At 49.7% G+C, this 12,500-nt stretch overlaps 1 protein-coding gene across 2 annotated transcripts in view; it reads left to right on the top strand.

Moving 5' to 3' along the window:
* The window catches only part of dnai2b (dynein, axonemal, intermediate chain 2b), a 21,070-nt gene that overhangs the window by 7,562 nt on the left and 1,008 nt on the right, over nt 1–12,500 (top strand). Inside the window, exons 6-12 of one of the 2 annotated variants that reach the window (XM_039791063.1) lie at nt 2,728–2,867; nt 2,945–3,067; nt 5,002–5,225; nt 8,386–8,521; nt 10,252–10,389; nt 10,826–10,834; nt 11,550–11,759. In XM_039791063.1, the coding sequence (XP_039646997.1) occupies nt 2,728–2,867; nt 2,945–3,067; nt 5,002–5,225; nt 8,386–8,521; nt 10,252–10,389; nt 10,826–10,834; nt 11,550–11,759 (980 nt within the window). Of the gene's footprint in view, nt 1–2,727; nt 2,868–2,944; nt 3,068–5,001; nt 5,226–8,385; nt 8,522–10,251; nt 10,390–10,825; nt 10,835–11,323; nt 11,463–11,549; nt 11,760–12,500 lie in introns of those variants that run through there. The other variant, XM_039791064.1, reaches the window with a different exon arrangement.

Genomic DNA, 12,500 nt, shown 5'->3' with positions numbered 1-12,500 from the left:
TAACCCCAAAGACCCTCACACTCTGGTGGGAGGAGCCTACAACGGTCAGATAGGTAGGTACCTGTCTCACATACACCTGTCTGTCTCACACTCTGGTGGGAGGAGCCTACAACGGTCAGATAGGTAGGTACCTGTCTCACATACACCTGTCTGTCTCTCAGGCTGCTGTCTGTCTCACTGACAGCTGTCTGTCTGGAGTATAACCCCAAAGACCCTCACACCCTGGTGGGAGGAGCCTACAACGGTCAGATAGGTAGGTACCTGTCTCACATACACCTGTCTGTCTCACACTCTGGTGGGAGGAGCCTACAACGGTCAGATAGGTAGGTACCTGTCTCACATACACCTGTCTGTCTCTCAGGCTGCTGTCTGTCTCACTGACAGCTGTCTGTCTGGAGTATAACCCCAAAGACCCTCACACTCTGGTGGGAGGAGCCTACAACGGTCAGATAGGTAGGTACCTGTCTCACATACACCTGTCTGTCTCTCAGGCTGCTGTCTGTCTCACTGACAGCTGTCTGTCTGGAGTATAACCCCAAAGACCCTCACACTCTGGTGGGAGGAGCCTACAACGGTCAGATAGGTAGGTACCTGTCTCACATACACCTGTCTGTCTCTCAGGCTGCTGTCTGTCTCACTGACAGCTGTCTGTCTGGAGTATAACCCCAAAGACCCTCACACTCTGGTGGGAGGAGCCTACAACGGTCAGATAGGTAGGTACCTGTCTCACATACAGTTGTCTGTCTCACACTCTGGTGGGAGGAGCCTACAACGGTCAGATAGGTAGGTACCTGTCTCACATACAGTTGTCTGTCTCACACCCTGGTGGGAGGAGCCTACAACGGTCAGATAGGTAGGTACCTGTCTCACATACAGTTGTCTGTCTCACACTCTGGTGGGAGGAGCCTACAACGGTCAGATAGGTAGGTACCTGTCTCACATACAGTTGTCTGTCTCACAATCTGGTTGGAGGAGCCTACAACGGTCAGATAGGTAGGTACCTGTCTCACATACACCTGTCTGTCTCACACTCTGGTGGGAGGAGCCTACAACGGTCAGATAGGTAGGTACCTGTCTCACAGACAGCTGTCTGTCTCTCAGGCTGCTGTCTGTCTCACTGACAGCTGTCTGTCTGGAGTATAACCCCAAAGACCCTCACACTCTGGTGGCAGGAGCCTACAACGGTCAGATAGGTAGGTACCTGTCTCACATACAGTTGTCTGTCTCACACTCTGGTGGGAGGAGCCTACAACGGTCAGATAGGTAGGTACCTGTCTCACATACAGTTGTCTGTCTCACACTCTGGTGGGAGGAGCCTACAACGGTCAGATAGGTAGGTACCTGTCTCACATACAGTTGTCTGTCTCACACTCTGGTGGGAGGAGCCTACAACGGTCAGATAGGTAGGTACCTGTCTCACATACAGTTGTCTGTCTCACAATCTGGTTGGAGGAGCCTACAACGGTCAGATAGGTAGGTACCTGTCTCACATACACCTGTCTGTCTCACACTCTGGTGGGAGGAGCCTACAACGGTCAGATAGGTAGGTACCTGTCTCACATACACCTGTCTGTCTCACACTCTGGTGGGAGGAGCCTACAACGGTCAGATAGGTAGGTACCTGTCTCACATACAGTTGTCTGTCTCACACTCTGGTGGGAGGAGCCTACAACGGTCAGATAGGTAGGTACCTGTCTCACATACAGTTGTCTGTCTCACAATCTGGTTGGAGGAGCCTACAACGGTCAGATAGGTAGGTACCTGTCTCACATACAGTTGTCTGTCTCACAATCTGGTTGGAGGAGCCTACAACGGTCAGATAGGTAGGTACCTGTCTCACATACACCTGTCTGTCTCACACTCTGGTGGGAGGAGCCTACAACGGTCAGATAAGTAGGTACATGTCTCACATACACCTGTCTGTCTCACACTCTGGTGGGAGGAGCCTACAACGGTCAGATAGGTAGGTACCTGTCTCACATACAGTTGTCTGTCTCACAATCTGGTTGGAGGAGCCTACAACGGTCAGATAGGTAGGTACCTGTCTCACAGACAGCTGTCTGTCTCTCAGCCTACATCTCCTCTGCTATGGTACCTGTCTCACAGACAGCTGTCTGTCTCTCAGGCTGCATCTCCTCTGCTATGGTACCTGTCTCACAGACAGCTGTCTGTCTCTCAGGCTGCATCTCCTCTGCTATGGTACCTGTCTCACAGACAGCTGTCTGTCTCTCAGGCTGCATCTCCTCCTCTATGTTTGGGTTTTTAAGGAGAGTTTAAAGGTCCTGACCCACCGAGCCGATAGTCAGCCGTCTGGGTTAGTGGGCGTGTTTGTTTCAGCGTACTGGGACACCCGGAGGGGCAGCCTGCCGGTGGAGATAGTCTAACGTTATGAACCTGTGGGCGTGTTTGTTTCAGCGTACTGGGACACCCGGAGAGGCGGCCTGCCGGTGGAGATAGTCTAACGTTATGAACCTGTGGGCGTGTTTGTTTCAGCGTACTGGGACACCCGGAGGGGCAGCCTGCCGGTGGAGATAGTCTAACGTTATGAACCTGTGGGCGTGTTTGTTTCAGCGTACTGGGACACCCGGAGGGGCGGCCTGCCGGTGGAGATAGTCTAACGTTATGAACCTGTGGGCGTGTTTGTTTCAGCGTACTGGGACACCCGGAGGGGCGGCCTGCCGGTGGAGATAGTCTAACGTTATGAACCTGTGGGCGTGTTTGTTTCAGCGTACTGGGACACCCGGAGGGGCGGCCTGCCGGTGGAGACGTCCTCGGTGGAGCAGAGCCACAGAGACCCCGTCTACAAGATCATCTGGCTGCAGTCCAAGACCGGGACAGATGTCTTCTCTGCCTCCACCGATGGACAGGTAGACAGAGAGACAGGCAGAGAGACAGACAGACAGACAGGTTGACAGACAGACAGGTAAAGTGTCTCTCTCTCCAGGTCCTGTGGTGGGATGTGCGGCGTCTCTCAGAGCCCACTGAGCGTCTGGTTCTGGACCTGAGCCGAGAGGGAAACCTGGACCGAGCCCTCGGAGCCGTCTCTCTGGAGTTTGAGCCCACCATGGTGAGATTATCTCTGTCTCTGTGTCTCTCTGTGTCTCTGTCTCTCTGTGTGTCTCTGTGTGTCTCTGTGTCTCTGTCTCTCTGTCTCTCTGTCTCTGTGTCTCTGTGTCTCTGTGTCTCTGTCTCTCTGTGTGTCTCTGTGTCTCTGTCTGTGTGTCTCTGTGTGTCTCTGTCTCTGTGTCTCGTGTCTCTGTTGTGTCTCTGTCTCTGTGTCTCTGTCTGTCTCTGTCTCTGTGTGTCTCTGTCTCTGTGTCTCGTCTCTGTGTGTCTCTGTTCTGTCTCTGTGTCTCTGTCTCTGTGTCTTTTTTATTCTTTTATTTTTTGTTTTATTTTTTTTTTTTTTTTTATCTTTTTTTTTTTTTTTTGTTTTTTTTTTTTTTTTTTTTTTTGTTTTTTTTTTTTTTTTTTTTTTTTTTTTGTTTTTTTTTTTTTTTTTTTTTTTTTTTTTTTTTATTTTTTGTTTTTTTGTGGTTTGTTGTTGTTTTTTTTTTTTTTTTTTTTTTTTTTTATTGTTGTTTTTTTTTTTTTTTGTTTTGTTTTTTGTTTTTTGGTTTGTTTTTTGTTTTTGTTTGTGTTCTGTGTGTCTCTGTGTCTCTGTGTGTCTCTGTCTCTCTGTGTCTCTGTGTCTCTGTCTCTGTGTGTCTCTGTGTCTCTGTGTGTCTCTGTGTCTCTGTGTGTCTCTGTCTCTCTGTGTGTCTCTGTCTCTCTGTGTGTCTCTGTGTCTCTGTCTCTCTGTGTGTCTCTGTGTCTCTCTGTGTCTCTGGGTCTCTGGGTCTCTGGGTCTAAGATAGTAAACCCTGTCCTGTGTCAATTTAATTCAATTCAAAGGGGCTTAATTAGCATGTCTCTCTGTCTCTGTGTCTCTCTGTCTCTGGGTCTCTCTGTCTCTGTGTGTATCTGTCTCTGTGTCTCTGTGTGTCTCTGTGTCTCTGTGTCTAAGGTAGTAAACTCTGTCCTGTGTCTCTGTGTGTCTGTGTCTCTGTCTTTCTGTCTAAGGTAGTACACTCTGTCCTGTGTCTCTGTGTCTCTGTGTCTCTGTCTCTGTGTCTAAGGTAGTAAACTCTGTCCTGTGTCTCTGTGTCTCTGTCTCTAAGATAGTAAACTCTGTCCAGTGTCTCTGTGTCTCTGTCTCTAAGATAGTAAACTCTGTCCTGTGTCTCTGTGTCTCTGTCTCTGTGTCTAAGGTAGTAAACTCTGTCCTGTGTCTCTGTGTCTCTGTGTCTAAGGTAGTAAACTCTGTCCTGTGTCTCTGTGTCTCTGTCTCTGTGTCTAAGGTAGTAAACTCTGTCCTGTGTCTCTGTGTCTCTGTGTCTCTGTCTCTGTGTCTAAGGTAGTAAACTCTGTCCTGTGTCTCTGTGTCTCTGTGACTCTGTCTCTGTGTCTAAGGTAGTAAACTCTGTCCTGTGTCTCTGTGTCTCTGTCTCTGTGTCTAAGGTAGTAAACTCTGTCCTGTGTCTCTGTCTCTGTGTCTAAGGTAGTAAACTCTGTCCTGTGTCTCTGTCTCTGTGTCTAAGGTAGTACACTCTGTCCTGTGTCTCTGTGTCTCTGTGTCTCTGTGTCTCTGTCTCTGTGTCTAAGGTAGTAAACTCTGTCCTGTGTCTCTGTGTCTCTGTCTCTGTGTCTAAGGTAGTAAACTCTGTCCTGTGTCTCTGTCTCTGTGTCTAAGGTAGTAAACTCTGTCCTGTGTCTCTGTGTCTCTGTCTCTGTGTCTAAGGTAGTAAACTCTGTCCTGTGTCTCTGTGTCTCTGTCTCTGTGTCTAAGGTAGTAAACTCTGTCCTGTGTCTCTGTCTCTGTGTCTAAGGTAGTAAACTCTGTCCTGTGTCTCTGTGTCTCTGTGTCTCTGTCTCTGTGTCTAAGGTAGTAAACTCTGTCCTGTGTCTCTGTCTCTCTGTCTAAGGTAGTACACTCTGTCCTGTGTCTCTGTGTCTCTGCAGCCGACTAAGTTCCTGGTGGGGACGGAGCAGGGTGTAGTCGTGTCCTGTAACAGGAAGGCAAAGACTCCGGCGGAGAAGATCGTCTGCTCGTACGACGGTCACCACGGACCCGTCTACGCGCTGCAGAGGAACCCCTTCTTCCCCAAAAACTTCCTGACCGTGGGAGACTGGACCGCCCGCATCTGGTCCGAGGACATCAGGGACTCGGCCATCATGTGGACCAAGTAGGACACATTTAGAGACCAAGAACCAGTAGAAACCTGCCAGACTGTAGCAAAGATAATGATCTAGGTCCTGCCTCTACCTGTTCTGTCCTGTCCTGTTACTAACATGTCTCTCTGGTATCAGGTACCAGACGGCCTACCTGATGTTACTAACTGTCTCTCTGGTATCAGGTACCAGACGGCCTACCTGATGTTACTAACTGTCTCTCTGGTATCAGGTACCAGACGGCCTACCTGATGTTACTAACTGTCTCTCTGGTATCAGGTACCAGACGGCCTACCTGATGTTACTAACTGTCTCTCTGGTATCAGGTACCAGACGGCCTACCTGATGTTACTAACCTGTCTCTCTGGTATCAGGTACCAGACGGCCTACCTGATGTTACTAACCTGTCTCTCTGGTATCAGGTACCAGACGGCCTACCTGATGTTACTAACCTGTCTCTCTGGTATCAGGTACCAGACGGCCTACCTGATGTTACTAACCTGTCTCTCTGGTATCAGGTACCAGACGGCCCACCTGATGTTACTAACCCGTCTCTCTGGTATCAGGTACCGGCTCCACCTGATGTTACTAACCCGTCTCTCTGGTATCAGGTACCAGACGGCACCTACAATGTTACTAACCCGTCTCTGGTATCAGGTACCAGACGGCCTACCTGATGTTACTAACCCGTCTCTCTGGTATCAGGTACCAGACGGCCTACCTGATGTTACTAACCCGTCTCTCTGGTATCAGGTACCAGACGTCCTACCTGATGTTACTAACCCGTCTCTCTGGTATCAGGTACCAGACGGCCTACCTGATGTTACTAACCCGTCTCTCTGGTATCAGGTACCAGACGGCCTACCTGATGTTACTAACTGTCTCTCTGGTATCAGGTACCAGACGGCCTACCTGATGTTACTAACCTGTCTCTCTGGTATCAGGTACCAGACATCCTACCTGATGTTACTAACTGTCTCTCTGGTATCAGGTACCAGACGGCCTACCTGATGTTACTAACCTGTCTCTCTGGTATCAGGTACCAGACGGCCTACCTGATGTTACTAACTGTCTCTCTGGTATCAGGTACCAGACGGCCTACCTGATGTTACTAACCTGTCTCTCTGGTATCAGGTACCAGACGTCCTACCTGATGTTACTAACCTGTCTCTCTGGTATCAGGTACCAGACGGCCTACCTGATGTTACTAACCCGTCTCTCTGGTATCAGGTACCAGACGGCCTACCTGATGTTACTAACTGTCTCTCTGGTATCAGGTACCAGACGGCCTACCTGATGTTACTAACCCGTCTCTCTGGTATCAGGTACCAGACGGCCTACCTGATGTTACTAACTGTCTCTCTGGTATCAGGTACCAGACGGCCTACCTGATGTTACTAACTGTCTCTCTGGTATCAGGTACCAGACGGCCTACCTGATGTTACTAACCTGTCTCTCTGGTATCAGGGTACCAGACGGCCGTACCTGATGTTACTAACCTGTCTCTCTGGTATCAGGTACCAGACGTCTACCTGATGTTACTAACTGTCTCTCTGGTATCAGGTACCAGACGGCCTCACCTGATGTTACTAACTGTCTCTCTGGTATCAGGTACCAGACGGCCTACCTGATGTTACTAACCTGTCTCTCTGGTATCAGGTACCAGAGCTACCTGATGTTACTAACCTGTCTCTTGGTATCAGGTACCAGACTGCCTACCTGATGTTACTAACCTGTCTCTCTGGTATCAGGTACCAAGCCTACCTGATGTTACTAACCGTCTCTCTGGTATCAGGTACCAGACGGCCTACCTGATGTTACTAACTGTCTCTCTGGTATCAGGTACCAGACGGCCTACCTGATGTTACTAACCCGTCTCTCTGGTATCAGGTACCAGACATCCTACCTGATGTTACTAACTGTCTCTCTGGTATCAGGTACCAGACGGCCCACCTGATGTTACTAACTGTCTCTCTGGTATCAGGTACCAGACGGCCCACCTGATGTTACTAACCTGTCTCTCTGGTATCAGGTACCAGACGGCCTACCTGATGTTACTAACCTGTCTCTCTGGTATCAGGTACCAGACGGCCTACCTGATGTTACTAACCTGTCTCTCTGGTATCAGGTACCAGACATCCTACCTGATGTTACTAACTGTCTCTCTGGTATCAGGTACCAGACGGCCCACCTGATGTTACTAACTGTCTCTCTGGTATCAGGTACCAGACGGCCCACCTGATGTTACTAACTGTCTCTCTGGTATCAGGTACCAGACATCCTACCTGATGTTACTAACTGTCTCTCTGGTATCAGGTACCAGACGGCCCACCTGATGTTACTAACTGTCTCTCTGGTATCAGGTACCAGACGGCCCACCTGATGTTACTAACTGTCTCTCTGGTATCAGGTACCAGACGGCCTACCTGATGTTACTAACCTGTCTCTCTGGTATCAGGTACCAGACGGCCTACCTGATGTTACTAACCTGTCTCTCTGGTATCAGGTACCAGACGGCTTACCTGATGTTACTAACCCGTCTCTCTGGTATCAGGTACCAGTCGGCCTACCTGATGTTACTAACCTGTCTCTCTGGTATCAGGTACCAGACATCCTACCTGATGTTACTAACCCGTCTCTCTGGTATCAGGTACCAGACGGCCTACCTGATGTTACTAACTGTCTCTCTGGGATCAGGTACCAGACATCCTACCTGATGTTACTAACCCGTCTCTCTGGTATCAGGTACCAGACGGCCTACCTGATGTTACTAACTGTCTCTCTGGTATCAGGTACCAGACGGCCTACCTGATGTTACTAACCCGTCTCTCTGGTATCAGGTACCAGACATCCTACCTGATGTTACTAACTGTCTCTCTGGTATCAGGTACCAGACATCCTACCTGATGTTACTAACCCGTCTCTCTGGTATCAGGTACCAGACGGCCTACCTGATGTTACTAACCTGTCTCTCTGGTATCAGGTACCAGACATCCTACCTGATGTTACTAACCCGTCTCTCTGGTATCAGGTACCAGTCGGCCTACCTGATGTTACTAACTGTCTCTCTGGTATCAGGTACCAGACATCCTACCTGATGTTACTAACCCGTCTCTCTGGTATCAGGTACCAGACATCCTACCTGATGTTACTAACCCGTCTCTCTGGTATCAGGTACCAGTCGGCCTACCTGATGGACGCCTGCTGGAGTCCGGTGCGTCCCTCCGTGTTCTTCACGGTGAAGATGGACGGTGTGTTGGACGTCTGGGACATCCTGTTCAAACAGAACGACCCCACGCTCAGCCTCAAGGTACTCCTTCACAGGGTACTCCTTCTCAGGGTACTCAGTCTCAGGGTACTCCTTCACAGGGTACTCAGTCTCAAGGTACTCCTTCACAGGGTACTACTTCTCAGGGTACTCAGTCTCAGGGTATTCAGTCTCAGGGTACTCCTTCTCAGGGTACTCAGTCTCAGGGTACTCCTTCACAGGGTACTCCTTCACAGGGTACTCAGTCTCAGGGTACTCAGTCTGATGGTACTCCTTCACAGGGTACTCAGTCTCAAGGTACTCCTTCACAGGGTACTCCTTCTCAGGGTACTCAGTCACAGGGTACTCAGTCTCAGGGTACTCAGTCTCAAGGTACTCAGTCTCAGGGTACTCAGTCACAGGGTACTCAGTCACAAGGTACTCAGTCTCAGGGTACTCAGTCTCAAGGTACTCAGTCTCAGGGTACTCAGTCACAGGGTCCTCAGTCACAGGGTACTCAGTCTCAGGGTACTCAGTCACAGGGTACTCAGTCTCAGGGTACTCAGTCTCAGGGTACTCAGTCACAGGGTACTCAGTCACAGGGTACTCAGTCTCAGGGTACTCAGTCTCAAGGTACTCAGTCACAGGGTACTCAGTCTCAGGGTACTCAGTCTCAGGGTACTCAGTCTCAAGGTACTCAGTCTCAGGGTACTCAGTCACAGGGTACTCAGTCACAGGGTACTCAGTCTCAGGGTACTCAGTCACAGGGTACTCAGTCTCAGGGTACTCAGTCTCAAGGTACTCAGTCTCAGGGTACTCAGTCACAGGGTACTCAGTCTCAGGGTACTCAGTCTCAGGGTACTCAGTCACAGGGTACTCAGTCACAGGGTACTCAGTCTCAGGGTACTCAGTCTCAAGGTACTCAGTCACAGGGTACTCAGTCTCAGGGTACTCAGTCTCAGGGTACTCAGTCACAGGGTACTCAGTCACAGGGTACTCAGTGTCAGGGTACTCAGTCACAGGGTACTCAGTCTCAGGGTACTCAGTCACAGGGTACTCAGTCTCAGGGTACTCAGTCTCAGGGTACTCAGTCACAGGGTACTCAGTGTCAGGGTACTCAGTCACAGGGTACTCAGTCTCAGGGTACTCAGTCTCAGGGTACTCAATCTCAAGGTACTTAGTCTCAGGGTACTCAGTTGTTCATGATTCAGGTGTTTTTCTACTTTTTTGGTCATTTTATTCTTATTATCTTTAACTTCTCTTTAGTCTTTGGACTGCCAGTCCCGGAACATTTGCCTGGCTGTTAACGTTTGAAACCTGTGACACCTTGTTGTTGTTGACAACTTGTTGTTGTTGACACCTTGTTGTTGACACCTTGTTGTTGTTGACACCTTGTTATTGTTGACAACTTGTTGTTGTTGACACCTTGTTGTTGACACCTTGTTGTTGTTGACACCTTGTTGTTGACACCTTGTTGACACCTTTTTGTGGTTGACACCTTGTTGTTGACACCTTGTTGACACCTTGTTGTGGTTGACACCTTGTTGTTGACACCTTGTTGTTGTGGTTGACACCTTGTTGTTGTGGTTGACACCTTGTTGTTGTTGTTGACACCTTGTTGACACCTTGTTGTTGTTGACACCTTGTTGTTGACACCTTGTTGTGGTTGACACCTTGTTGTTGTTGACACCTTGTTGACACCTTGTTGTTGTTGACACCTTGTTGTTGACACCTTGTTGTGGTTGACACCTTGTTGTTGTTGTTGACACCTTGTTGTTGTCGTGTTTCCCCAGGTGTGTGACGAGGCCCTCTACAGCCTCCGTCTCCAGGACAACGGGCGCTTGGTGGCGTGCGGCTCCCAGCAGGGCGGCGCCACGCTGCTAGAGATCAGCTCCGGTCTGTCCACGCTGCAGAAGAACGACAAGAGTCTGCCTTGTGACACCGACTCAGTTATTACACAGACAACTCGCTGTGGTACCTGCCAGCGATTGACACCCCTCGTTGTTACAGACACCTCCGTTGTTGGGACACCGCGGTGGCGACACCGGACTAAGGCGTAGCAATTCAGCAACGCCTAGACGGCCGCACTGGAAACGGTAACAGCTGTAAACAGTGTGACACCTTGCTGTTGTTGACACCTTGTTGTTGTGACACCTTGTTGTGGTTGACACTTGTTGTTGTTGGCTTGTTGTGTCGTTGTGTGGACGCAGGCCCCTCTACAGCCTCCTCGGCTCCAGGGACAACGGGCTGGTGGCGCAGCGGCTCCCAGCAGTGGCACGCTGCTACACAGCCCGCCGTCCACGCTCAAACGTAAGGCGGCCGTGAGACACACGACTCAGCACTTATTACACAGACAACTCCCGGTAACTGGCCGCGGTGAGACACACGACTCAGCACTTATTACACAGACAACTCCCCGGTAACTGGCCGCGGTGAGACACACGACTCAGCACTTATTACACAGACAACTCCTCGGTAACTGGCCGCGGTGAGACACACGACTCAGCACTTATTACACAGACAACTCCTCGGTTAGCTGTAGCAGTAGCGGTAGCTTCCATACTGGACACATTTCATAAAACAAACAGAAATGACAACATAACACATCATCATGTTCCAGCTGCGACTACGTCAGAGTCTCTGCGTGTTTCTACGACGCGTAACGTCAGACAGCCAATCACAGACATGATTACATCCTGGTAGAAGCATGCTGCGTGCTGATTGGCTCCCTGAGATTATAGATAACAACAGATGTTTGATGTAATAACAGATGTTTGATGTAATAACAGATGTTTGATGTAATAACAGATGTAATAACAGCTGTTCTATGATGTAATAACAGCTGTTCTATGATGTAATCTCCAGATGTTTGAGCGTGAGACGAAGCGAGAGAAGGTTCTGGAGGCCCGGCAGAGAGAGATCTATAATAACAGCTGTTCTATGATGTAATAACAGCTGTTCTATGATGTAATCTCCAGATGTTTGAGCGTGAGACGAAGCGAGAGAAGGTTCTGGAGGCCCGGCAGAGAGAGATCTATAATAACAGCTGTTCTATGATGTAATAACAGCTGTTCTATGATGTAATCTCCAGATGTTTGAGCGTGAGACGAAGCGAGAGAAGGTTCTGGAGGCCCGGCAGAGAGAGATCCGTCTGAAGGAGCGGAGCCGGTCCGAGCAGAGCCGCGAGGACGAGGCGGGACGGGAGGAGGCGGACCAGAGTCCTGATCAGCTGATCGCCAAGGCCGAGGAAGACTTCTACGTCGTCACGGAGACGCAGCGCCGCCGGAGGGAGACCAATCAGGTACAGCCAGGGGCTGCAGTGCATGCTGGGTAAACACAGAGCTTACAGCCAGGGGCATTTAACAAAAGTCATCAAGAGAGTTCCTTAGCATCAGAGAAGAAAACAACCAGAATCTCAGCCTGAATATCAAACTCTCTGAGTCAAACAATCTGAATGTCACGTAATTACAGTTTAAAAACTCTTTCCTGTGTTAGGAGGGCCAAAACCTATCAATATACGGGCCCGATCTAAATCTGCAAGGGCCCGATTTGGCCCGCGGGCCTTGAGTTTGACACATGTTGTGTAGGAGACCTGGGTTAGATTCCCTGAGCCCTGAGCAAGGCACTCGGCCCCTAGCTGCTCCAGAGGACTGTGACCTCTGACACATCTGGAGCAACAGAGTCGCTTTGGGTAAAAGGGTTAGCTACATGACATGTAACGTAACAAGCTACCGCTAACCGGTGGTTATCTGCTAACGCTAGCTTTAAACTAGCTACCACTAACTGGTGGTTAGCTGCTAACGCTAGCTTTAAACTAGCTACCACTAACTGGTGGTTAGCTGCTAATGCTAGCTTTAAACTAGCTACCACTAACTGGTGGTTAGTTGCTAATGCTAGCTTTAAACTAGCTACCACTAACTGGTGGTTAGCTGCTAACGCTAGCTTTCTGGGCAGGGGGTAAAGCATGTTACGCATCCAAGGTGGCGAGCGCCATCGTGACGTCAAAATGACGTAATGTCTTTTTTTTCCAGCAGTGCGCGAC

The sequence above is a fragment of the Perca fluviatilis genome, chromosome 23 (assembly GCF_010015445.1).
Source record: "Perca fluviatilis chromosome 23, GENO_Pfluv_1.0, whole genome shotgun sequence".
In the NCBI taxonomy this organism is placed as follows: Eukaryota; Metazoa; Chordata; class Actinopteri; order Perciformes; family Percidae; genus Perca; species Perca fluviatilis.
This window is presented reverse-complemented; position numbering and strand designations above follow the sequence as displayed.